General features: G+C 50.8%; 1 protein-coding gene across 1 annotated transcript in view; it reads left to right on the top strand.

Annotated features, from left to right (window-relative positions):
• Positions 1-23,665, top strand: part of RYR1 (ryanodine receptor 1) — a 157,379-nt gene that overhangs the window by 70,166 nt on the left and 63,548 nt on the right. Inside the window, exons 39-63 of the mRNA XM_060172268.1 lie at positions 2,503-2,776; positions 4,206-4,320; positions 4,408-4,540; positions 5,620-5,714; positions 7,232-7,367; positions 7,618-7,804; positions 7,909-8,017; positions 8,359-8,479; positions 8,578-8,747; positions 10,135-10,355; positions 10,447-10,537; positions 12,284-12,424; positions 12,963-13,126; positions 13,211-13,289; positions 13,550-13,639; positions 14,590-14,730; positions 15,116-15,190; positions 15,297-15,372; positions 16,106-16,229; positions 17,408-17,523; positions 19,206-19,273; positions 19,390-19,511; positions 20,104-20,153; positions 20,519-20,579; positions 20,986-21,224. Of these exons, the coding sequence (XP_060028251.1) occupies positions 2,503-2,776; positions 4,206-4,320; positions 4,408-4,540; positions 5,620-5,714; positions 7,232-7,367; positions 7,618-7,804; positions 7,909-8,017; positions 8,359-8,479; positions 8,578-8,747; positions 10,135-10,355; positions 10,447-10,537; positions 12,284-12,424; positions 12,963-13,126; positions 13,211-13,289; positions 13,550-13,639; positions 14,590-14,730; positions 15,116-15,190; positions 15,297-15,372; positions 16,106-16,229; positions 17,408-17,523; positions 19,206-19,273; positions 19,390-19,511; positions 20,104-20,153; positions 20,519-20,579; positions 20,986-21,224 (3,198 nt within the window). The remainder of the gene's footprint in view (positions 1-2,502; positions 2,777-4,205; positions 4,321-4,407; positions 4,541-5,619; positions 5,715-7,231; positions 7,368-7,617; positions 7,805-7,908; positions 8,018-8,358; positions 8,480-8,577; positions 8,748-10,134; positions 10,356-10,446; positions 10,538-12,283; positions 12,425-12,962; positions 13,127-13,210; positions 13,290-13,549; positions 13,640-14,589; positions 14,731-15,115; positions 15,191-15,296; positions 15,373-16,105; positions 16,230-17,407; positions 17,524-19,205; positions 19,274-19,389; positions 19,512-20,103; positions 20,154-20,518; positions 20,580-20,985; positions 21,225-23,665) is intronic.

Here is a 23,665-nt window from a genome sequence, read left to right as displayed (position 1 = left end):
CATTTCTCTCTGTCTTATCCAACAACAACGACATCAATAATAACTACAACAATAAAACAACAAGGGTAACAAAAGGGGATAAATAAATAAATATTAAAAAATTACAAAAAAAAAAAGCAGTTAATGGGCAGGGGCCTAGTGGTTATGCAAAGAGTCTCTTCATGCTTGAGGCTACAAGGTCCCAGTCTCAATCCCCTGCACTACCTTAAGCCAGAGCTGAGTAGTGCTTTGGTAAACAAAGTCTTAATTAAAATTTTTTTTAATTATTTATTTATTCCCTTTAGTTGCCCTTGTTTTACTGTTGTAGTTATTGATGTAGTCATTGTTGGATAGGACAGAGAGAAATGGAGAGAGGAGGGGGAGAGAAAGATAGACACTTGCAGATCTGCTTCACCACCTGTGAAGTGACTTCCCTGCAGGTGGGGAGCTGGGAGATTGAACCGGGATCCTTAAGCCAGTCTTTGCACTTGCAACCTGCTGTGCTATAGCTCGACTCCCACAAAGTCTTAATTTTTTAAATTACCTTTATTTGATAGACAGGAATTGAGAGGAACAGAGCTATAGAGAGGGAGAGAGACAGAGAGACACCTGCAGCACTGCTTCACTACTCATGAAGCTTTCCTCCTGAAAGTGAGGACTGGGCGCTTGAACCCAGGTCCTTGCGCATTGCAACATATATGCTCAACCAAGTGCACTACCACCTGGTCCCAAAAAGTCTTTTTTTTGTATAACCATTATTCTATCTCCCCAGTGTAGAAGTTTAGAGTATTGCAACAGATACGTGTGTGCACGTGCGTGTGCACACACATGCACCATAATGTCAGGTGACCATGGGAGCTAAGAAGAAAAATAGAGCTAAAAGAGGAGAGAGAGTACCTGGGATGGGGGTTTAGAGTCAGGGAAGGATGTCTGGGAAGAGGGAAGAGCCAAGGCAAAGACCATGAGGCAGAAGGAGCCTGCTGGGTACATCTAGAGACCAGTGTGAGTGCAGCAGTGTGAGCTGGGGAAGAGGTGAAGGGCCTGAATGTGCAAGGCCACTGGAGGAAAGCTGGGAACAGCATCTTGCAGGTCATGAATTGGCAATATCATTCAATACATGGACATTTCTCCTAACTCAGACATAGGAGACATCTATCTTCTTACTCAGAAATTCTGGGAAAGGAAAGAACTGGGGGAGTATGAGTTCTAAGAGGATTGCTAGAGAAAAGAAAGCCCAGAGCCGTTCTGACATCCTTTCTTTCCATTCCCTTCCCTGGACCCCCTTTTTCCCCTTTCTGTTGCTACCAGTGTTACCAGTATGGCTCAGTGTCTGTACATCAAATCCACTGCTTCTGGTGGCCATTTTTTTTCTTTTCTTTTTTCTTTTTTGATAGAGACAAAAATTGAGTGAGAAAGGGGACATAGAGAGGAAGAGGGAAAAGGAGAGAGGGAGGGAAGGATGGAGGGAGGAAAGAGAGAGATGTCACCAGCACTGTTTCATTGCTTGTAAAGCTTCCATCAATGCAGGTGGGGAAACTTGAACCTGGGTCCTTGAGCATGGTATTGTGTACACTCCACAGGCTGTTCCACTGCCTGGTTCATTTTGACATCTTTTCAAATGATAAAAGTCCTACAGTTTTTCTCCATATCTGTTTTCTGCAGTATTATTTTTTAGTTTTTTATTTTATTTATTTATTTTTCCCTTTTGTCGCCCTTTTTTGTTTTATTGTTGTTGTTATTGGTATCATTGTTGGATAGGACAGAGAGAAATGGAGAGAGGAGGGGAAGACAGAGAGGAGAAGAGAAAGATAGACACCTGCAGACCTGCTTCACTTCCTGTGAAGCGACTCCCTGCAGGTGGGAGCTGGGGGCTTGAACCAGGATCCTTATGCTGGTCCTTGTGCTCTGTGCCATGTGTGCTTAACCCTCTGCACTACTGCTCAACTCCCATTCTGGCGGTGTTTTTTCTGAATAAAATGGAATTGCTATTAGACTTTTGAAGTACATGGTGTTTTGCAGTGCTGCATTTTTTTTCTCTGGGCATTTTAGGGAGCCCTTATGGTCTGGGAAATAGACTACAGAGAACAGGAGGACATTTTTGTGTGTGATTTAATAATGATTAACAAGATTGTAAGATAACAAGGGTATAATTCCATTCAATTCCCACCACCAGAGTTCCGTATCCCATCCCCATCCCCTCCATTGGAAGTTTCCCTATTCTTTATTCCTCTGGAAGTATGGACCAAAATTCTTTATGGGACGTAGAAGGTAGAAAGTCTGGCTTCTGTAATTGCTTCTCTGCTGAACATAGACATTGGCAGGTTGATCCATACCCCCAACCAAACAGGAGGACTCTTAAGCTGATGAAAACACTGCCAGAATCCACCCACTCTTGGCAGGTGGAGGGGGCAGTCAGTAGCTGAGAACTCTTCTAGAAAGGGTGGGTGGGTGGGGTGTTTCTCACCTGCTCTAGCTCAAGGACTTGACTAGTTAGAGTGTACTGACCCTGTGTCCCCTCCCCAGAGTCTCTGCAGGAGCTGGTGTCCCACACAGTGGTGCGCTGGGCCCATGAGGACTTCGTGCAGAGTCCCGAGCTGGTCCGGGCCATGTTTAGCCTCCTGCACCGTCAGTACGATGGGCTCGGGGAGCTGCTTCGTGCCTTGCCCAGGGCCTACACCATCTCCCCATCCTCCATGGAGGACACCATGAGCCTGCTTGAGTGCCTCGGCCAGATCCGCTCTCTGCTCATCGTGCAGATGGGCCCCCAGGAGGAGAACCTCATGATCCAGAGTATCGGGTGAGGCCCCTTCTGCCCCTCCCCTCCCCACCCAGCCCCGAGCTAACAGCTGAGCTGTGACTCTTGGTTCAAAATTTATACTCTCAGCTCCAGGTTCTTGTCTCTAAACCAGAGATGAGCCACCTGACCTTGCCGACTCGTGGTGTGGCCTCCTTAAGCTTGTGCATATAGTTACAGCAGAAGCACAGGAGCAGGGCCAAGAGGTGGTACACTGGTTGAGTTACAATGCACAAGGGCCTCAGTTCAAGCCCCCAGTCCTCACCTGTAAGAGTCTTTTCTTTCTTTCTTTCTTTCTTTCTTTCTTTCTTTCTTTCTTTCTTTCTTTTTTTTACCAGAGCACTAATCAGCTCTGGCTTTTTGGTGGTGGGGGATTGAACCTGGGACTTCAGAGCCTCAGACACAAGAGTCTCTTTGCATAACCATTATACTATCTACCCCTGCCCTAGGGAAGCTTTTCAAGCAGTGAAGCAGGGCTGCAGGTGTCTCTCTCTTTCCCTCTCTGTTTCCCTCACCCCTCTCAATTTCTTTCTATCCTCTCATACTTACAAGATTAAATAATGAAAACAGAAGATTAAGAGCAAGAGGCTCGATATCAAGTGTGCCTCATTCTTCTACTCAGAAAACACTTAGTGAGTATCTGCTATGTGCCAGGCCCTTTTTAGGCACTTGGGGACTCAGCAGACAACTTGATACAGATTTCTGTCCTCGGGGAACCCATCCTTAGATCCCTGCCTCAGTTTCCCTATTTGTGAAGTAGGGAACAACTATAGTTCCTGCTTCCCAGAGGACTGAATGAGTTCAGATGTATGCATGGGCCAGTGCAAGGCACAGGACAAGAACTCAGCAAATAAATGTGCTTTTAAAAAAATTGCTATTAGGGTTAATTACCATTAGGGCTCAGTGTGATGGCAGCTGTTTTTTTAATTAATAATTAATTTGTTTGAATTGTTCTCTCTTCTTTTCCTTCTCCTCCTCCTTTCCTTCCTCCCCCTTCTCAATAAAGACAGAGAAATTGGAAGGGAAGGGGGAGGTCAGGGGAGACAGCATAATGGTTATGCAAACAAACTGTCTTGCCTGAGGATCTAAGGTCCCAGGTTCAATCCCCAGTATCACCATAAGCCAGAATTGAGCATTGCTCTGGTAGAGAGAGAGCTGGGGTGGGGGGAGGGGAGAGCAGAAGGAGAGGGACAGAGAGACACCTGCAGCACTGCTTCACCCCTCATGAAGCTCTCCCCCTATAACTGGTGACTGGGGACTTGAACCCAGGTCCTTGCACATAGTACCATGGGCCACAACCTGGCCCTCATCAACAAATGAATGGTAACTGCTATCATCTCAATGGCAATGGCTCCTGCACGGGCCAGAGTCTCTCCCTGGACTTGGACCTGGCCTGATCCCAGGTGACCCCATGCATATCACCTCTCCCCAGAAACATCATGAACAACAAAGTCTTCTACCAACACCCGAACCTGATGCGGGCGCTCGGCATGCATGAGACAGTCATGGAGGTCATGGTGAATGTCCTTGGGGGTGGTGAGTCTAAGGTAAGGAGCCCCCTATGGACTGAGGAGCTCCGGGGAGGGACCACAGAAAGCAGGCACTGACCACTAGACCATCCTGCTCACCCCCAGGAGATCCGCTTTCCCAAGATGGTGACAAGCTGCTGCCGTTTCCTCTGCTACTTCTGCCGCATCAGCCGGCAGAACCAGCGCTCTATGTTCGACCACCTGAGCTACCTGCTGGAGAACAGTGGCATCGGCCTGGGTGAGAAGCCCAAGCCTAGGGCTGTCCCCTCATCCCCAAAGACCAGTCCTTGCAGCTCATTCAGATCAACTTCACTCTCTCTCTGATGGCTCAGTCAATCATTCAACAAACACTCACAATTCAGCTTCGCTTTGCAATAGGACATTCTGGAGGCAGCCAGATGGTCCTGGGTTTGGTCTTTACGGGTGGGGCTCATAATACACTCCTTCCACTCCAGATGGTATTCACTCCAGACACGCCCTCCTTAGACAGTGATGGTCCAGGGTGGTCTAGATCAGTACAGTCCAGATAATTCACCTGGGTCACACTGGAAATGGGCTGGTCAAGAAGGACTTTCTGATCAGGAAGATAGCATAGAGGTGCTGGGGAGGTAGCATAATGGCTAAACAAAAAGACTTTCATGCTGAGGCACCAGAGATCCCAGCTTCAATTCCCATAAAGCATCACGATAAACCAGAGCTGAACAAAGTTCTGGTAAAAAGAGAGAGAGAGAGAGAGAGAGAGAGAGAGAGAGACAGACAGACAGAGAGAGCTAACACAGAGGTAGCATACCAGACTTGCATGCCTGAGGCCTCAGAGGCCCCAGGTTCAATCCCTAGCATCACTATAGACCAAATCTTGGCATTACTCTGGCCTCTCTCATATGAAAATAAAAAGATATATATTTTTAAATATTAAAAAAAAAATACTGCCCAGGTGGGGGCACAGTGGATAAAATGTTGGACTGTCAAACATGAGATCCTGAGTTCGATCCCAGGTATTGAATGTGCCAGAGTGATGCTCTGGTTCCCCCTCTCTGTTCTCTCTCTTGTTAATAAATGAATCTTTATAAAAAGACTTTTTTTTTAAAAAAAAAAGAAACAGAGGTGGGGGGTAGATAGCATAATGGTTATGCAAAAAGACTCTCGTGCTTGAGGCTCCAGAGTCCAGGTTTAATCCCCCGCACCACCATAAGCCAGAGCTGAGCAGTGCTCTGGTTAAAAAAGAAAGAAAGAAACAGAAACAGGAAGGCTCCCTCTAGGAAGAGGAAGTGAGATGAGCAGACACGAAGAGCACTCTCACCACCTCTCACCCCACAGGCATGCAGGGCTCCACACCCCTGGATGTGGCGGCAGCCTCTGTCATCGACAACAATGAGCTGGCCTTGGCTTTGCAGGAGCAGGACCTGGAGAAGGTATGGAGGAAGGCCTGGTCCTGACTGGGCCCACTGAGGCACCTGCTCATTCTGTGTACCTTTTGTCAAGGCCAATCTGGGTGATCAAGGACTAAATTAGAAAGGGCATCATTTGCAGGGAAAGAATGGAACCCAGTCACTAATTCATAGGGCTGAGTGCAAAGTCACAACCCCCCACTGTGTGACCCCACCTCTGTGCCCCCACTTCTGTGTGTAGTGATGCAGGACATGGGTTCTGGAGTTCAGCAAGTCTCCCTGTTCCCTTCTTGTGCAGCCTCAAACAAGAGACTTAAATCCTCCAGGCCAGGCAGGGGTCGATAGCATAATGATTACTCTCATGCCTGACGCTCCAAAGTCCAGGCTCAATTCCCCAGACCACCATAAGGCAGAGCTGAGCAATGCTTTGGTAAATAAATAAATCCTCCAGACCTCTAGCGTCTCACCTGTAGAATGATAATACTTAGAGAAGAGTTCACAGAATGGCTCTGAGGTCTGGATGAGTAAGTCTGTGGACACATTTGTAAGACAATACTAGTGCTCAATAGGCACTGTTACGTGGTTATTTATGTAACAGATTTTTTTAAATGAGATGTCTGCTATGTGTCCGCAAGTGCTGAGAGAGAGGGTGACCTAGCTGGTCAGAGAAAGCAAGCCTTGGGGGGCAGGGGGTGGGGGTGCACACAGCTGAGTGCACACATCACCATGTGCAATGACCTGGGTTCTAGCCCCTACTCCCCACCTGCAGGGGGTAACTTCATGAGCAGGTCTGCAGGTGTCTCTCTTTCTCCCTCTCTGTCTCCCCCTTCCCTCTCAGTTTCTCTCTGTCCTATCAAATAAAATACAAAGAAAAAAAAAAGACCACCAGGACTGGTGGATTTATAAAAATAAAAATAAAAATATAAATAAATAAATAAAAAGAAAGTCAGCCAGTCATGGTGCCCAAGAGGTAGGTAGCAGAGTGGATAAAATCTTACCTTAGGCTCTCAAACGTGAGGTTCCCAGTTCAGCCCCCAACATTGTATATGTCAGAGCAATGCTCTGATTCTTTTTCTTTCTTATTCTCCCTTCCATTTATTATCAGTAAAAAAATAAATAAAGACTCACTAACATGATGACATTCCAGTTAGGCTCTGGAGGTGAGGGGTCATGTGAGCACCAGGGGGAGAGCAATCAGAGCAGGAGAACAGCCAGTGCGAAGGCCTTGAGGCAGGAGAAATCCTCACCAGTTAAAGGAGCAGCAGAGACCACTGTGTTGGGAGAATAGGGTGCAGGGGCTGGTGGTTGGACAGGAGGTGAGGGTACAGACAGGGTGGAGGGGGTGTGTGGGCTGCAGCAGGGGCCTGAGAGAAGGTCCTGACCTGACTCAGGTGTTGGCAAGGTCTCTCTGACAGTGGGAGGGACAGATTGGAGGGAGGAATCCGCCTTGATGGGGCAGGAGGGAGCTGCGGGTGGAGAGCGAGGGTTGGGCCTTGAGTCCCTGGGAGTGAGATGAGGTGGCCAACTCCCTCTGCCCCTAGGTGGTATCCTACCTGGCGGGCTGTGGCCTCCAAAGCTGCCCCATGCTCCTGGCCAAAGGGTACCCCGACATAGGCTGGAACCCCTGTGGTGGGGAGCACTATCTGGACTTCCTTCGCTTCGCTGTCTTCGTCAATGGTGAGTGAGGGGGTCACAGGCCACCCCCAACCCCTATCGAGATGCGAGTCATATCCCCAGCTACAGGCCTGGCCTTGAGCAGGGGTCCCCTCCCCCCGCCGCCCCGAAACCCCCACCCAACCAGCCAGTGGCTGGTGTGGAAAGGGGGCTAGTATTAAGCCTTGAGGCGCTGGGTGCTGGGGCCACCCTCCCTGGAGGACCTTGTGCGCAGCTCACCAGGCCTCCTGCCCCTGCCCCTGCCCGTGGCCAGGCGAGAGCGTGGAGGAGAACGCCAACGTGGTGGTGCGACTGCTCATCCGCAAGCCCGAGTGTTTCGGGCCGGCGCTGCGCGGGGAGGGCGGCTCGGGGCTGTTGGCCGCTATCGAGGAGGCCATCCGCATCTCTGAGGACCCGGCCCGAGACGGCCCCGGCGTGCGCAGGGACCGGCGGCGCGAGCAGTGAGTCTCCCGCCCGTCCCATCCCCAGCAGAGCCGGTGGCCTTCCCCTGGCCCCTAGCATCTCCCCCCTACACCGCTGGTCTCCTTCTTCTGCTCCCCTGCAGCTTCGGGGAGGAGCCCCCGGAGGAAAACCGGGTGCACCTGGGACACGCCATCATGTCATTCTATGCCGCCCTCATCGACCTGCTGGGCCGCTGTGCACCTGAGATGCATGTGAGACCACCCCCCACCAGACCTGCGTGGGGAGGGGCGGCGGGGGCACGCTTTAAACTTCTTGGTTCTGGAGCTCCGGAGGGCTTTGGGTCAGGCAACGCTGGGGACACACCAAGCCCAGGCCCTGCTTCAGCGGGAAGACCACACAGTGTCAATGGGGGGTGGTCGGGGCTGCAGTGGGGAGCACAGGCAGAGGGGTGTGGGATGGGGGATCCTAGAGTTACCCCATGAGAAGGAATCCGGCATCATCTGTGGGTGTCAGGGAGGGATGGAATGGAGCAGTGGGCACATGGAACACCATGAACCCGAGGACACCCCCCCTTCCCACCCTCCTCATCCAGCTGATTCAAGCTGGCAAAGGCGAAGCCCTCCGCATCCGGGCCATCCTGCGCTCCCTCGTGCCGCTGGACGACCTCGTGGGCATTATCAGCCTCCCGCTGCAGATCCCCACCCTGGGCAAAGGTGTGGAGGGGGTGGGAGGGCAGGGGGTGACCAGGGGCGGGGTGAGGGCAGCCCTGACTCCTTGCCACCACCCCACTCCACCCCACCCCGGCCTCCAGATGGGGCTCTGGTCCAGCCAAAGATGTCCGCATCCTTTGTGCCGGACCACAAGGCATCCATGGTACTCTTCCTGGACCGGGTGTACGGCATTGAGAACCAGGACTTCTTGCTGCACGTGCTGGACGTGGGGTTCCTGCCTGACATGCGTGCGGCTGCCTCCCTGGACACAGTGAGCATCCCCGCCCAGCCTGATCGCCTCTGTGGCTTCAGAGAGGGCACCTGATGGGCATGGGAGTGGCAGCAGTGTTCTTTGTGCTCCGTGACATTGTGTGCACACCACCAGCTCCCCACCCTGCCGTGCACAAATGGACACACGCCCATTTATGATAAGATCTTGAAATGGCTTTGGAGTACATGTCAGTTCTTAAAAAAAAAAAAAAAAGTACCTAGACTTGTGGTCAGTTATGGAGACAACCAGGCTAGGGGAGGGGACTTGGTTACAAGAAGGCTCTTCTTAAAATGGGAGAAATTACTATTGACTACTAGGAAGGAAAGGGAGCCCTAGACCTTGAATCTATAACTATCAATTCATCAGAAGGGGCAGGGTGGAGGAAATAGCATAATGGTGATGCAAAAGACTTTACTGCTTGAAGCTCTAAATTCAGTCCCCTGCACCACCATAAGCCAGAGCTGATCAGTGCTCAGGTTAAATAAATAAATAAACGAATACATATGGTAGAGGAAGCAGCCAGCTGAAGTCTAAAAGCAGGTAATTCCACTAGACAACCTGGTTTCTCCAGCAAATAAATAGTATTAACAGGGGAGGAAGAGGACAGGGAGAGCCTAGCTCACCCAGCTGAGTGAGGCAGGAAGCCATCATTCAGACCCTAATTCCACAGGACAGTGGGGAAAGCTGCACAGAGGGTAGGCTTTGCTGTGCTGTTTTATTCTCTCTCTATCTCTGTCCCTTTATGTATATATTTAATTGGGGAAGGGAGTTGTTTCAGAGGCTGTGGAGTCCCTTAAACTTAAGGACCCAGGCAAAGAAAAAGAAAAAAAAAGGAGGAGGAAGAACGGACACTTTAGAGCTATTTGTGTGGGGGAGATAGTTGATAGTTAAAGAGGGATAATGACCTAAGAGACCCATCAACTAAATACAGCATACAGGCCTTTTAATCTATCCCACTAAAAATGCAAAGCAGCTTTTAAGACAGTTGAAGAAAGCTCATCATGATGTCTAAAAGTTTGCTGGTTCTGTCAGGTATTTGCCAATGGCATGGGCTGTGCAATAAAAACCCTGGTCTCAAATATATATTTCAGTATCGGTGGGTAAAACGGAATATGGCTGGGCCACAGAAGAAAAAAAAGTGAGGTTTAGTGAGGATACTGACATGCAAAAGCTGATGTCTGCAGAACAGCCAGGTGGCAGGGAGAACACAGGAACTGACTCCTGTGTGAGAGAAGTCTTGCATAGCTCCCAGGGATAAGGGAGAAGAGGGATTTTAAAATTTTGTATGTATGTGTGTGTGTGTGTGTGGGGATCAGAGCTGTTCAGCGTGAGCCCAGGGCGACTTTAGGAGTGCCAAGGATCCTGAGGTCCCCACCCTGCTCCCCAGGCCACTTTCAGCACCACGGAGATGGCGCTGGCTCTGAACCGCTACCTGTGCCTGGCAGTGCTGCCGCTCATCACCAAGTGCGCGCCACTGTTTGCGGGCACGGAGCACCGCGCCATCATGGTGGACTCCATGCTGCACACCGTGTACCGCCTGTCCCGAGGCCGCTCTCTCACCAAAGCGCAGCGCGATGTCATCGAGGACTGTCTTATGGCGCTCTGCAGGTGGGATGGCTCCGGGGGCGGGCTGGGCGGGGTCCGGGGCTAGAGCGAGCCTCCAGGTGCGACCCTGCTGTCCGGGTGCACGTCCCCGCAGGTACATCCGCCCGTCCATGCTGCAGCACCTGCTGCGGCGCCTGGTGTTCGACGTGCCCATCCTCAACGAGTTCGCTAAAATGCCGCTCAAGGTGAGGGCAGGCCCCCTTCTATCTGCTCCGCCCACCTGTTATCCCACACCCATCTGTTAGTCATGTCCCCATGGAAACCGTTTTGGTAGGGAGTCTACCTACCTAGCCTAGGGAGTCTACCTACCTAGCCTGCCTTAGAATCCCGCTTCGAGCCCGCCCCCCCCCCCCACCTACGGGGGCGTCCCTTGACAGGCGGTGAAGCAGGTCTGTAGGTGTCTCTTTCTCTCCCCCTCTCTGTCTTCCCCTCCTCTTTCCATTTCTCTCTGTCCTATCCGACAATAAAACAACTAGGGCAACAAAAGGGAATAAAAAAATATTAAAAAAAAAAAAAAGAAGAAGAAACCGTTTTGGCATTCTCATTCTCCTGCCATAATTCCCCAGGACATTCACTTCGTGCCACTGGGGCCTCTAACACTCCCTAAAGAGTGTTCCTTTTGCCTAACAGTGAGCCAGCCCTCGGCCAAATTATCATCTATTTTGTGGAGGGGTGGGGTGAGCAGGCCGTTTTTTCCTAATTAACATGCTTGCTCTCAGGCCCAGACCACCAGCCTTCTGCTATTCAAGCTAGTGCATAAACAGTACCACAACTATTCTGAATATTTGCACACAGCCTCTCCTGTTATTTCCTCATTAGCATGCCAATTTGCGTAAGAAGCTACCTCCCTATTCAGATAACCTGTTTCTTGGAACACATCTTAATCAACCCCTTATTTCAAGGGATAGTGGAGGCTGTTTCTCCAAATGTCATTTATTTGCAGCGGGTGCTGCTTGGTAACTCACAGACCAGCAGATGGTTCTATCCGTATATCTGTTCGCACAAGGCCCTACCCGCGGATTAAATAAATCAGTGTGCTCATTTGTGTAAAGCAACACCGGACAGATCCAGCTCTGGTTGAATGCCTATCCTGAATGGGAATACTTCATTTACATAATAAACCCACAGACCACTCTCCAGTAAGAATACTATTTCTAGTGACATACCATTTGCCTAGCCCACAACTCAAAAAAACCACTGGGTCTCTCTGGATTTTCATTTGCCTGTCTCCTGTGTTCTCTCTCTCTCTCACACACACACACATACACACATTCACACACACACACACACATACTGTTAAGGAACTCTTAATAATCAAGATAACTGAAGCCGAGGAGGGGGTAGAAAGAAAGGAGCCTTTTATTTACATGCGGGCCAGGAGCTCTGATCTTTCTGAGAACACTAACACCAAACAAAGGGATGGTACAAGCTTGTATAGGAGATACAGGCCTGAGAGCAAAAGCGTCTTTACGAAAGCAGAGGCGGCAAGGTTAAGGGGTGGGACTTGTACCCATTGCTCAGGGTCTGGTTGCCTTAGTTACTGTTCTCTTACCTGCATAGCTGTGTGTGGGAAAGTGTAACCTCAGCACAAGGTACACCTCTGGGGAGGGTGGGTGCCTTTTAGGAGGGCAGAAGCTAGCCAGGGTTACAGAAGCTGACTTCTCAGTAAAAGTTCAGTCACCGTCTCTACTTGTTATCACTTGCTCACCCAGTGAAGGCCAGCCCGCGCTAACTACCTGCACTGTCTCAGACTTTCTACACATTCTAAACCCTTATATTATATTTCCAGTCTTTCCTGTATGGAGGCCTACTTACAGATGCATCACAGTCAGATTATAAACACAGATTATAAAGCAGATCCAGGAGCTAAAGTCTGGACATTTCCTATCAACACCACTGCTATCTGTGTGTCTTCCCCTGTGCCCACCTAGCTCCTCACCAACCACTACGAGCGCTGCTGGAAGTACTACTGCCTGCCCACGGGCTGGGCCAACTTCGGTGTCACCTCAGAGGAGGAGCTGCACCTCTCCCGTAAACTTTTCTGGGGTATCTTCGACTCACTGGCTCATAAGGTCTGTTGGGAGTCCATGATAAAGTCCTCGGTTTTGAGGGTTCAAGGAAGGAGGGAGGCATTCAAGGAAGGAGGCGGTTCTGCAGGTTTGGGTTTAGGAGAATCTGATTTGGGCATCAGAGAAGAGGGGCTGGTGGGACGTGCAATGGCACACCCAGTAGGGTGCACACATTACAAACTCCTACCTGCAGAGGGGCAGCTTCATGGGCAGTGAAACAGTGTTGCCGATCCCTCCCTCCTTCCCTATCTCTCTCTTCCCTCTCAGTTACTGCTTCTACCCAAAATAAATAAACAAAAATAAATAGGAGGGGCTTGGTCTCCAGTTAGAGGGTTTGGTCAGGGGCATATAGGGCTGGTGTGAGGGTCCAGGTGGGTCTTAAGGTTCCATTTCAATGAGAGGAGCATGATTCATGCTTGGGGACCCGAGGAAGAGACGGTTGATGATTAAGCATGTGAGTTTTGAGGTCCTGGGGCACCAGGATTTGAAGGCTCAGTTAGGCCTGTGGTGATAGCCTCCTCTTGCTCCCTGGCATTCCCAGAAATATGATCCAGAGCTGTACCGCATGGCCATGCCCTGTCTCTGTGCCATCGCAGGGGCCCTGCCCCCCGACTATGTGGATGCCTCGTACTCATCCAAAGCGGAGAAAAAGGCCACGGTGGATGCAGAAGGCAACTTTGACCCTCGGCCAGTGGAGACCCTCAAGTGAGGCCTGGGGGCTAGAGAAGGTTCCAGGGGCAGAAGGTGGGACCAGCCTCAACATCTGCTGACCTTCTCTCCTCCTAATAGCGTGATCATCCCAGAGAAGCTGGACACCTTCATTAACAAGTTCTCAGAATACACCCATGAGAAGTGGGCCTTTGACAAGGTTGGCACTGGAAACACCCCCCTAAAAAACAAGAACTCCACCCCTACCTCCCTCAAAACCCCAACCTTTCCTAAAGCCTTCAGATTTCCCTGAAGTGTCTATTTGTCTCTAAAACTTTTGGCTTTTTTCTGGAACCCTCTGCTCCTCCAAGGTGCCCCCTCCATGTACCTCCAGGCTGCTGCCTACCACTCAACCCGGTCAGCCCTCAGCTCCTAGCTCCTTTGGGGCACAGCTTTCACCTGTCCCCTCCCCACCTCCAGATCCAGAGCAACTGGTCCTACGGGGAGAACATAGATGAGGAGCTGAAGACCCACCCCATGCTGAGGCCCTACAAGACCTTTTCCGAGAAGGTGACCTAAGCCTTGGGGCCCAATGTTGGGGATCTAAAATGAAAGCTCTACAGACTTGGGGTTTCAAGGAGGAAGACATAGAGCTGGATCTGTGAGTTAGGGCTCCCCATCCATGAATGTGACTTCTCCTGAAGCTTAGCTGTCTCTCCTGGCCCCTAAGACTCCTGCATGTTCCTTCTCTTAGAAATAGTGGGAGAAGGCAGGTGGAGATAGCTTAATGGTTACACACACACACACACACACACACACACACACAACAAACAAATAAAAAACGTCTCATGCCTGCGGCTCCAAAGTCCCAAATTCAATCCCCAGCATCACCACAAGCCAGCGCTGAACAGGGCACTATTAAAAAAAAAATAGGACCGGCATGATGATCCCAGTTAGAGCCCCCGGCTCCTCACCTGCAGGGGAGTCGCTTCACAGGTGGTGAAGCAGGTCTGCAGGTGTCTGTCTTTCTCTCCCCCTCTCTGTCTTCCCTTCCTCTGTCTCAATACCCCATTTTACTTATAGATGAAGGTAGTAGGTACACAAGTAAGTTTCCTTCTGCTCTACTGTGAATTTTCTGAGACCAGTAATTTCCTTTTGGGCCTCCGTTCTACTAATGCCCACTCTGAATGACCTGAGATCAAGGTCTCCTAGGGGTGTAGGCATTTTTGATGTTACATCACTGGACTTAAGAAAGTTGGAGGAGGTGACAGGAATGCCATCTACAACAGCATCAAGTAGGACCTCCTGTCTGACATGGGCAGAGTCCTCATATTGTAAAACAGTAATAGTGAGAGTTTGGTTGGGAGGCTCCATTCCAGAACATGTGAGAAGCCTGAGTTGGAAATCCAGACTGGACCACTTCCTAGCCATGTGGTCTCTTTCCCCTCTGAAGCCCTTGAGTGTCTACCTGTACCCCTCTATTATCGTTCCACTCACTGCCCTCCCTCCTGTCCACCTAGGACAAAGAAATCTACCGCTGGCCCATCAAGGAGTCCTTGAAGGCCATGATTGCCTGGGAATGGACCATCGAGAAGGCCAGGGAGGGTGAGGAGGAGAAGACAGAGAAGAAGAAAACGCGGAAGATCTCCCAAAATGCCCAGGTGGATGCAGGGCTGGAGCAGAGACTGGGGGTAGTGAGGGGGAGGGGCTCTTGAGAGGCTAGAATAAGGAGTGGGGCCTGGAGGTGAGGTGCCTGGGCAGGAGGTGAGGCTGGAGGGGTGAAGGGCAATGGGAGGAAGGTAGGGTGGTGGGGAAGGAGGCCCTGGAGCTGGTGTAGAAGGCTGAGAGATTGAGGAAGCGGGACGGGGCTTGGGGGAGTGTGACCTATGGACAACAAAGGTGAGGAAGGGGTGGCTTAGAGACAGGGTCTTAAGGAAGGGGTGCAGAGGAGCCATCTAGAGAAAGGGTGTGTGTGCAGTTGGGGTGGGGCCTGGATCTCCTGCTAGTCCATCCATCAAGCCCCCTATCTCTCTCTGGTTCCCCCAGACCTATGACCCCCGAGAAGGCTACAACCCCCAGCCCCCTGACCTCAGCGGAGTTACCCTGTCTCGGGAGTTGCAGGTGGGACCCTTGATCCTTTATTCTGGGGTTGGGGGGGATGGTATCTGTTGGGAAGGAGGAGTGAGGTTCCTTTGAATCTGGGCCTTGACTCTCCTTGACTCTCTAGGCCATGGCAGAGCAACTGGCAGAAAATTACCACAACACATGGGGGCGGAAGAAGAAGCAGGAGCTGGAGGCCAAGGGTGAGGCTTCCCTCATTAGTGCTCCCTAGCCCCCTCCCCAACCCCACAAATCCCCTAATCGAAAGCTCTGGAGTCTTAAAGACTTAGGTTAGAGCTGGGTGACTTGGAACAGCCACTCTTACCCTCAGGAACCTCCATTTCAGCGTTTGTGGAATGGGGATAAAGGCTGGAGAAGGGGGCCGGGTGGTGGCGCACCTGGTTGAGTGCACATGTTACAATGCACAAGGACCCGGGTTTGAGTCCCCAGTCCCCACCTGCAGGGGGAAAGCTTCCCAAGTGGTGAAGCAGTGTTTCAGGCGTCTCTCTGTCTCTCTTCCTCTCATTCCATCCTTTCTGGCTGTCTCTATCCAATAAATAAGTAAAGATAATAAGGGGGAAAAAAGCTGGAGGAGTGTCTGGGTTATTTTATTAATTATTATTATTATTTGATAGGACAGAAATTGAGAGGAGAGGGGGAGATACAGAGGGAAAGAGAAAGAGAGACATCTGCAGCACTGCTTCAACGTGCATGAAGCACCCCTCTGCAGATGTACAGCAGGGGCATGAACCCAGGTCCTTGCTCATGGTAATGTGTGCGCTCAGCCAGGTGCACCACAGCCCAGCCCCCTCTGGGTTATTCTTAGCTCTGTCTTGCTGACAGTAATTTGCATACTCTCAGGGGCAGACACCACTTCAGTTGAGGGTGGCCTGGGTCTCCCCATCTGCTCCCTGACTTCCATCTTTGCCTACCCAGGTGGAGGGACCCACCCCCTGCTGGTCCCCTACGACACACTCACGGCCAAGGAGAAGTCACGAGATCGAGAGAAGGCCCAGGAGCTGCTCAAGTTCCTACAGATGAACGGCTATGCCGTCACGAGGTATGTAGGCTGGGCGCTACATACAATGGGGGCAGGATCCACCGCCAAAGGTGGGAGATGGGGTCAGTGTTGCAGAGGCTGGTACCAGAGAGGAGGTGGATAAGGGGTGGGGATTGGGGAGAGGAGGCGAGGGCACAGAAATGAGGAGGCTAAGGAGAATGGGGCTGCTGCTAGGGCAATGGCTCAACTGGTAGAGGGTAGGCTTACATGCCTGAGTTTCCTCAATATCAAATGTACTGGAGTAATGCTTTGTCATCTCCCCCCCCCCCCCCCGCCATCATGGCCTGGAGGGGACAGCATCCAGCAGAGCACACATATTATAATGTATAAGGACCTGGGTTCAAGTATTTGATCCCCATCTGTAGGTAGGGGAAGCATCATGAAGTTAAGCAGTGTTGCAGGTGGCCCCCTCTCTATCTCCCTCTTAGCTCTCGATTTCTCTTTGTCTTTATCCAATAACTAACTAACTAAATAAATAAATATTTACAAAAAAATTTTGGACTGGGGAGATAGCATAATAGTTACGCAAAAAAGACTTTCATGCCTGAGGCACCAAAAGTCCCAGGATCCATCCCTAGCACCACCTTAAGCCAGAGAAGTGCACCAGTAAAAATAAATAATCAATTAAAAAAAAATACAATATCTAGGGGGCTGAGCGGTAGCACACCTGGTTAAGCACAGAGATCCTGGTTCACTTGCCACCTGCACGGAGGCTGCTTCATGAGAGGTGAAGCAGGTCTGTAGGTATCTATCACTCCCTCTCCCTCTCTCTATCCCCTCCCCCTCTTAATTTTTCTCTGTCCTGTCAAGTAAAAAAGAAAAAAATAAAAGGGAAAAAATGGCCTCTGGAAGCAGTGAATTCGTAGTGCAGGCACTGAGCCCCAGCGATCACCCTGGTGGCAATAAAACAAACAAACAAAAGTTTAATAACTAAAAACAACAAACAAAATAGGTGGGGTATGAGGAGGAGAAGGGACCAGAGAGAGGGAGGAGAGAGGGGATGGAATCTGGTATGGGGCATGGTCAAAGCCTGGAAGGTGTAAGGACCCGGTCTGGAGGGGGGAGGGGGGAGTTGGAGTTGGATGGACTCTCCAGTGGCTGGAATGTGGTGGAAGCTGGGTACTGGGGCTGGGAGAATGGAAGGTCTGCTCTGACCCCCTCCTTCCGTGTGTGCGCAGGGGCCTGAAGGACATGGAGCTGGACACGTCTTCCATTGAAAAACGCTTCGCCTTTGGCTTCCTGCAGCAGCTGCTGCGCTGGATGGACATTTCCCAGGAGTTTATTGCCCATCTGGGTAGGACAAACCCCTCCCCCAAATCCCATCTCCCTCAACCTGCAGTTTCACCTAGGGGACCCCCCCCACACACACACACACCTATGCATGCATTTTTCCTTTCTGGCCTTCATCTGAGTTAACAGACACTGTTCTTGGTGTGGAGACATCGGCAGTGATCAAGACACAGAGGCCCCTGTCCTCCTGCAACTTCCACTTCTGTGGTGGATTTGGACAGCTGACCTCATAAATAACTGCATCTATTAAGATGGGAGAGAGCGGGTAGTGTTGTGGGAAGGAAAAAAATACATGTCAGCCCAGGGGAATGAGACTATGGCGCCCATTAACACTGAGCTTGCTGGGGGTCCGGCGGTAGCACAGCGGGTTAAGCACACATGGTACAAAGCAAGGACTGGCATAAGGATCCCAGTTGGAGTCCCCGGCTCCCTACCTGCAGGGGAGTCGCTTCACAGGTGGTGAAGCAGGTCTGCAGGTGTCTATATTTCCTCCCCCTCTCTGTCTTCCTCTCTCTCTCCATTTCTCTCTGTCCTATCCAACAACGAACAACATCAACAACAATGACCACAACAAGGCTACAAGGGCAACAAAAGGGGGGAAAATGACCTTTAAGAGCAGTGGATTCATGGAGTAGGCACTGAGCCCCAGTGATAACCCTGGAGGCAGAAAAAAACCCCAAAAAACTGAGCTTGCTGGGGCAGAGAGATAGCTTACCTGGTAAGGTGTCAGCATGGCCCTGTGCTCAGGTTGGAGCTCTGGCACCAGCCAGGTAAGGGCTATGGCAACAGAGGAAACTTCAGTGCTATGGTGTCTCCTCTTCTCTCTGTCCCTGTTGGTCTCTGTGAAAAAGCAGTGAAATCTCTCTTAATGTGAGGCCCCAGTTCCACCAAAACAAACAGACCAGCACAATAGCTCACCTAGGAGGGTGCCTGCTTCATTGTATGCACAACTCAGGCTTGAGCTCAGCCCCCACCGCACTGGGGGAAACTTTGGTGCGGTGCCCTCTCCCTCTCCCTCTCCCTCTCCCTCTCCCTCTCCCTCTTTCTCTCCCTCTCTCTCTCTCTCTCTCTTTCTGTCTGAAAAAGTTGGCTGAGAGCAGTGAAGCCCTGATGTCAGAGACGAGATGTCTCACATCTTACCACAGACCTCACCCTCTGGAGCTGCTAGACCCAGATATGGGCCTCTCCCCAGGAGACAACCCCAGGGGGCTACTTGACATCTCCTCATCTGTGAAGTGAGAGAGGGACCAGCTTTCCAGACCATTCAGTCGAGATCAGGGTGGGCAAAGACATTTCTCGAAGTGGCACAAATCATACTATGGTGATTTTTCTGTTTTAAATTTCATCTTTGCCACCCTAATATACAATTGACTTCTTGTTTCATTAGGTCCATGCAGTCATTTATTTATTCCATGTTTACTCAGCGTCAGGGAAGAGGGAGAAAAGAGAGAGAGAGAGAGAGTCCTGCCACATTGTTTCACCATTTGTGAAGATTCCTTCCCTCAGGTGAGGACCAGGGGCTTGAACCTGGGTCCTTGCACATGATAATATGTGTGTTCAACCTGGTGTGCCAGTGATGGCTCCCTCCCGTCATTTCTAACTTTGCCCTCAGAGTCCTTCCCCATCAGGACACCCTGAATTCCCCAGCTCCAACCTTCCCTAACCACAACTTAATCTCCTCACCAGAGGCTGTAGTCAGCAGTGGGCGAGTGGAAAAGTCCCCCCATGAACAGGAGATCAAATTCTTTGCCAAGGTGAGAGGTGGGCTCTGACATTGGAGGGTGGGGGAACTCATGGACTCTTCCCTGCCCTTCTCTCACCTCCCCCCCGCCATCCCTACCCTAACTCCACTCTCTCTCCCCCCTTCCAGATCCTGCTCCCATTGATCAGCCAGTACTTCACCAACCACTGCCTCTACTTCCTATCCACCCCGGCCAAAGTGTTGGGCAGTGGCGGCCACGCCTCCAACAAGGAGAAGGAAATGATCACCAGGTGGGCTGCTCTGTGACCTCTAACCCAGTCCCCCAGCCACCTGGGGCAGGAGGGGAGTAGGGTTGTAATCCTGGGGCCTCACTCCCATTCTTGAACACTGATCAGTCCCCTGCAGAAGTGGTTGAAAGGGCCAGTCACCTGGTATATGCCCCATGGAGACCCAGGACTCAGGACTGTCAGGCACACCGGGACGAATTGGTTCCCCCTTCTGACAGCCCCCTGCCCCCCCAGGACCCTGTCTGTAGCCTTCAGTTCATTCATCTCATTTCCTTTCTTTTCATTCCTGTCATCACACCTCCTTCCTGGCTCTTTCACCTCACCCTTTCTCCCTGTGCTTATGTGTTTCAAATTTATTTATTTTCATGAGAGGGAGAAGAAAGACGAAGGAAGACCAGAGCACTGCCCAGCTCTGACTTATGTCAGTACCAGGGATCGAACCTGGGACCTCCAGGGCCTCAGGCATATAAGTCTAATATGTTAACTGCTGTTCCATCCCTTGGTCCTGCCTCCTCTAATGGTGTCACCACTGTCCTTGTCCCTTTGATGTCCTTGCTCCCTATCTTCCCCCTTCGATCCTTTTCTTTCCCATCAGCCTCTTCTGCAAACTTGCCGCTCTTGTCCGCCACCGAGTTTCCCTCTATGGTGAGTAGCCTTGCTCCTCACGCCTGTCTCCTGGTCTCCTTTCTCCCCCTGCTTCACAACCCTTGCCTTGAAGATGCAGCCCAGGTTCATAGCTCCAGGTGAACAACCACCGAAATTTTTCTTCTGGACTCACATGGGGCCTGGGTCGTGCTGAGGACAGGGCTGTGAGGGGACACGTGGAGCTCCCAGGCTAGTGTGTGTGGGGTGTGGGGGTGTGGCAGGGTCAGACATCCCCAGTGACAGCTGGGTCAGGGTGGGGATGGGGAAAGGCAGGGGCCTGTAGGAGCTGCTCATGGTGGCCACAAGAAGGAGAAACTGCCCTCCTAGCCCTTTCTTCACCACCCTGGCCTGTCTTTCCCTTCCAGGAACCGATGCCCCAGCTGTAGTCAACTGTCTTCACATCCTGGCACGCTCCCTGGATGCCAGGTGCGGCTCCTGGTCCTGGTGCCCACTCCTGCTCACCCCAGCCCCCCCAGACCTTCCCCCCAAAAAACCTCAGCCCTCTAAAAGTTCTAAAGCCAGGGGAGTCGGGCGGTTGCGCAGTGGGTTAAGCGCACATGGCGCAAAGCGCAAGGACCGGCATAAGGATCCCAGTTCGAACCTCTGGCTCCCCACCTGCAGGGGAGTCGCTCCACAGGTGGTGAAGCAGGTCTGCAGGTGTCTGTCTTTCTCTCCCCCTCTCTGTCTTCCCCTCCTCTCTCCATTTCTCTCTGTCCTATCCAACAACAACGATGTCAATAATACATCCAACAATAAAACAAGGGCAACAAAAGGAAATAAAAAAAATTTTAAAAAAGATTCTAAAGCTAGGCCTCCCCCACCTCCCTCCTAGGACGGTAATGAAGTCAGGTCCCGAGATCGTGAAGGCTGGGCTCCGCTCCTTCTTTGAGAGCGCCTCCGAGGACATCGAGAAGATGGTGGAGAACCTGCGACTGGGCAAGGTGTCGCAGGCACGCACGCAGGTGAAGGGCGTGGGCCAGAACATCACCTACACCACTGTGGCCCTGCTGCCCGTGCTCACCACGCTGTTCCAGCACATCGCCCAGCACCAGTTCGGGGACGACGTCATCCGTAAGGGCACCGGACATTGGGGCAGGAGGCCGGGGTGGGGGGCTATCAGACAGCACTACCCATTCCCACGTGCCTAGTGGAGGCCCCCCTCCCCGGGGAGGAGTATGTGGGCTTATTGCCGTGAGCCCTGGGTGAATTGGGAGGTAACGGAATACATACATGGTGTCTCTCTTTCTCTTTTCCCTCTCATGAAATCAATCTGTAATTTCTTTCTCATAATTTAAGCATATATATTTGCCTCCAGGATTACAGCTGAGGCTTGGTGCTGCTCCTGGTGGTCATTGTTTCCTTCTTTATTTCACTTTATTATTTGTTGTTTTAATTTATGTTTTTATTTGTTTATTATTGCCACCAGGGTTATCACTGGGGCCTGCACAGCAAATCCACTGCTTCTGGAGACTGTCTCTTTCTTCTTTTCTTTCTTTCTTTCTTTCTTTCTATTTTATTTGATAGGATGAAGAGAATTTGAAGAGGGGTGGGGGAGATAGGGAGAGAGACACAGAGACACTTGCAGACCTGCTTCACTTTTCATGAAGCTTCTCCCCTCAGGGGGGAGCGGAGGCTTGAACCTGGGTCCTTATGCATGATAATATGTATGCTCAACCAGGTTTGCCATTGTCTGGCCCTTGTTTTTTTTTTTTTTTTTCTTTAAAGAAAACTAAGTATCTGGTTAAGTTTCTCTGATTACATTTGCTTATCATGTCTCTCCCTATCCTCTTTTCAATCTGGGGCAGCCTTCTGCTCTCTTTTTGCCTCATGAGATTTGTGATGTGAGTGAGCTTTGGATTTATTTTATTTTATTTTATTTTTTGCCTCCAGGGTTATTGCTGGGGCTCAGTGCCTGCACTACAAATCCACTGCTCCTGGAGGCCTTTTTTTTTTTCCTTTTGTTGCCCTGGTTGTTTATTGTTGTTGTTGTGATTCTTACTGTTGTCATTGCTGTCGTCGTTGTTGGATAGGGCAGAGAAATAGAGAGAGGAGGGGAAGACAGAGAGGGAGAAGGAAAGATAGACCTGCAGACCTGCTTTACTGCTTGTGAAGAGACCCCCTTGCAGGTGGGGAACCAGGGGCTTGAACTGGGATCCTTGTGCCTCACACCATGTACACTTAACCCTCTGCACTACCTTCTGGCCCCTTTTTCTTTTTTACGTATAAAGAGCTTGTTGGTGTCTCACCCTGTAGAACACATACATTACCATGCACCTCTTTCTCTTTGTCTCTTGCTCCCTCTCTATCTCTCTGTTTCTGACCTCAATCCGAAAAAGCAGAAAAAGGGTGATAATAATTAAAAAAAATAAAGCTACGGGAGTCGGGCGGTAGCGCGGTGGGTTAAGTGCATGTGGCACAAAGCACAAGGACCGGCATAAGGAACCCGGTTCGAGCCCCCAGCTCCCCACCTGCAGGGGAGTCGTTTCACAGGCGGTGAAGTAGGTCTGCAGGTGTCTGTCTTTCTCTCCCCCTCTCTGTCTTCCCCTCCTCTCTTCATTTCTCTCTGTCCTATCCAACAATGACGACATCAGCAACAGCAATGATAACAACTACAACAATAAAACAAGGGCAATAAAAGGGAATAAATAAATATTTTAAAAATATACATATTTTTAAAAAGCCACTGGGAACAATGGAGTTGTTATGCAGGCACCAAGCACAGCAGCAGCAATCACCCTGGTGTCAACAGAGAGTATATATTAGAGGAGGTGAGAGGGAAGTAGAGCATCATTTGTCACATGTGATGACACGATGTAGACATGGGACCTCATGCTCAGCAGTCCAGTGTTCTGCCCACTGCAGCACCTCCCAGGTCACAGGTGGCTAAAACTCTTCTTCTGGATGTCTCAGGGCCACGGGGAGGACCTACACTGGACTCAGTCTCATTTGCATTTACATTTTTTCCCTGGAGAACCATGATTCCTCTCCAAAGAAGACAGCTCTTGGGTTTTAGTGGATGCCTGCCATGTGGCCAGTATTAGTCTCTCTCTCTCTCTCTGAGTTAATTGCCTGAGCTTTGCAACTACAGCGTGTCAGGAAGACATTATCATTATCTTCATTTTACACATAGGGACACTGAGGCCAAGGGGGAGCTATGACGTGTGCGAGGTACAAAGCTAGCAAATATGGAAACCCCCGCTCCCCACCTGCAGGGAGGGTGATTCGCAAGGGATGAAGCAGGTCTGCAGGTGTCTTTCTTTTTTAAAAATTTAAAATATTTATTTCCTTTTTGTTGCCCTTGTTGTTTTATTGTTGTTGTTGTTGTAGTAGTAGTTGTTGTTGTTGTTGATGATGTCATTGTTGTTGGATAGGACAGAGAGAAATGGAGAGAGGAGGGGAAGACAGCGAGGGGGAGAGAAAGACAGACACCTGCAGACCTGCTTCACCGCCTGTTAAGCGACTCCCCAGCAGGTGGGGAGCCGGGGTTCGAACCGGGATCCTTATGCCGGTCC

The sequence above is a fragment of the Erinaceus europaeus genome, chromosome 2, assembly GCF_950295315.1.
Source record: "Erinaceus europaeus chromosome 2, mEriEur2.1, whole genome shotgun sequence".
Classification (NCBI taxonomy): Eukaryota; Metazoa; Chordata; class Mammalia; order Eulipotyphla; family Erinaceidae; genus Erinaceus; species Erinaceus europaeus.
The sequence above is the reverse complement of the archived record's forward strand: the minus strand, read 5'-3'. Positions and strand labels throughout refer to the sequence as shown.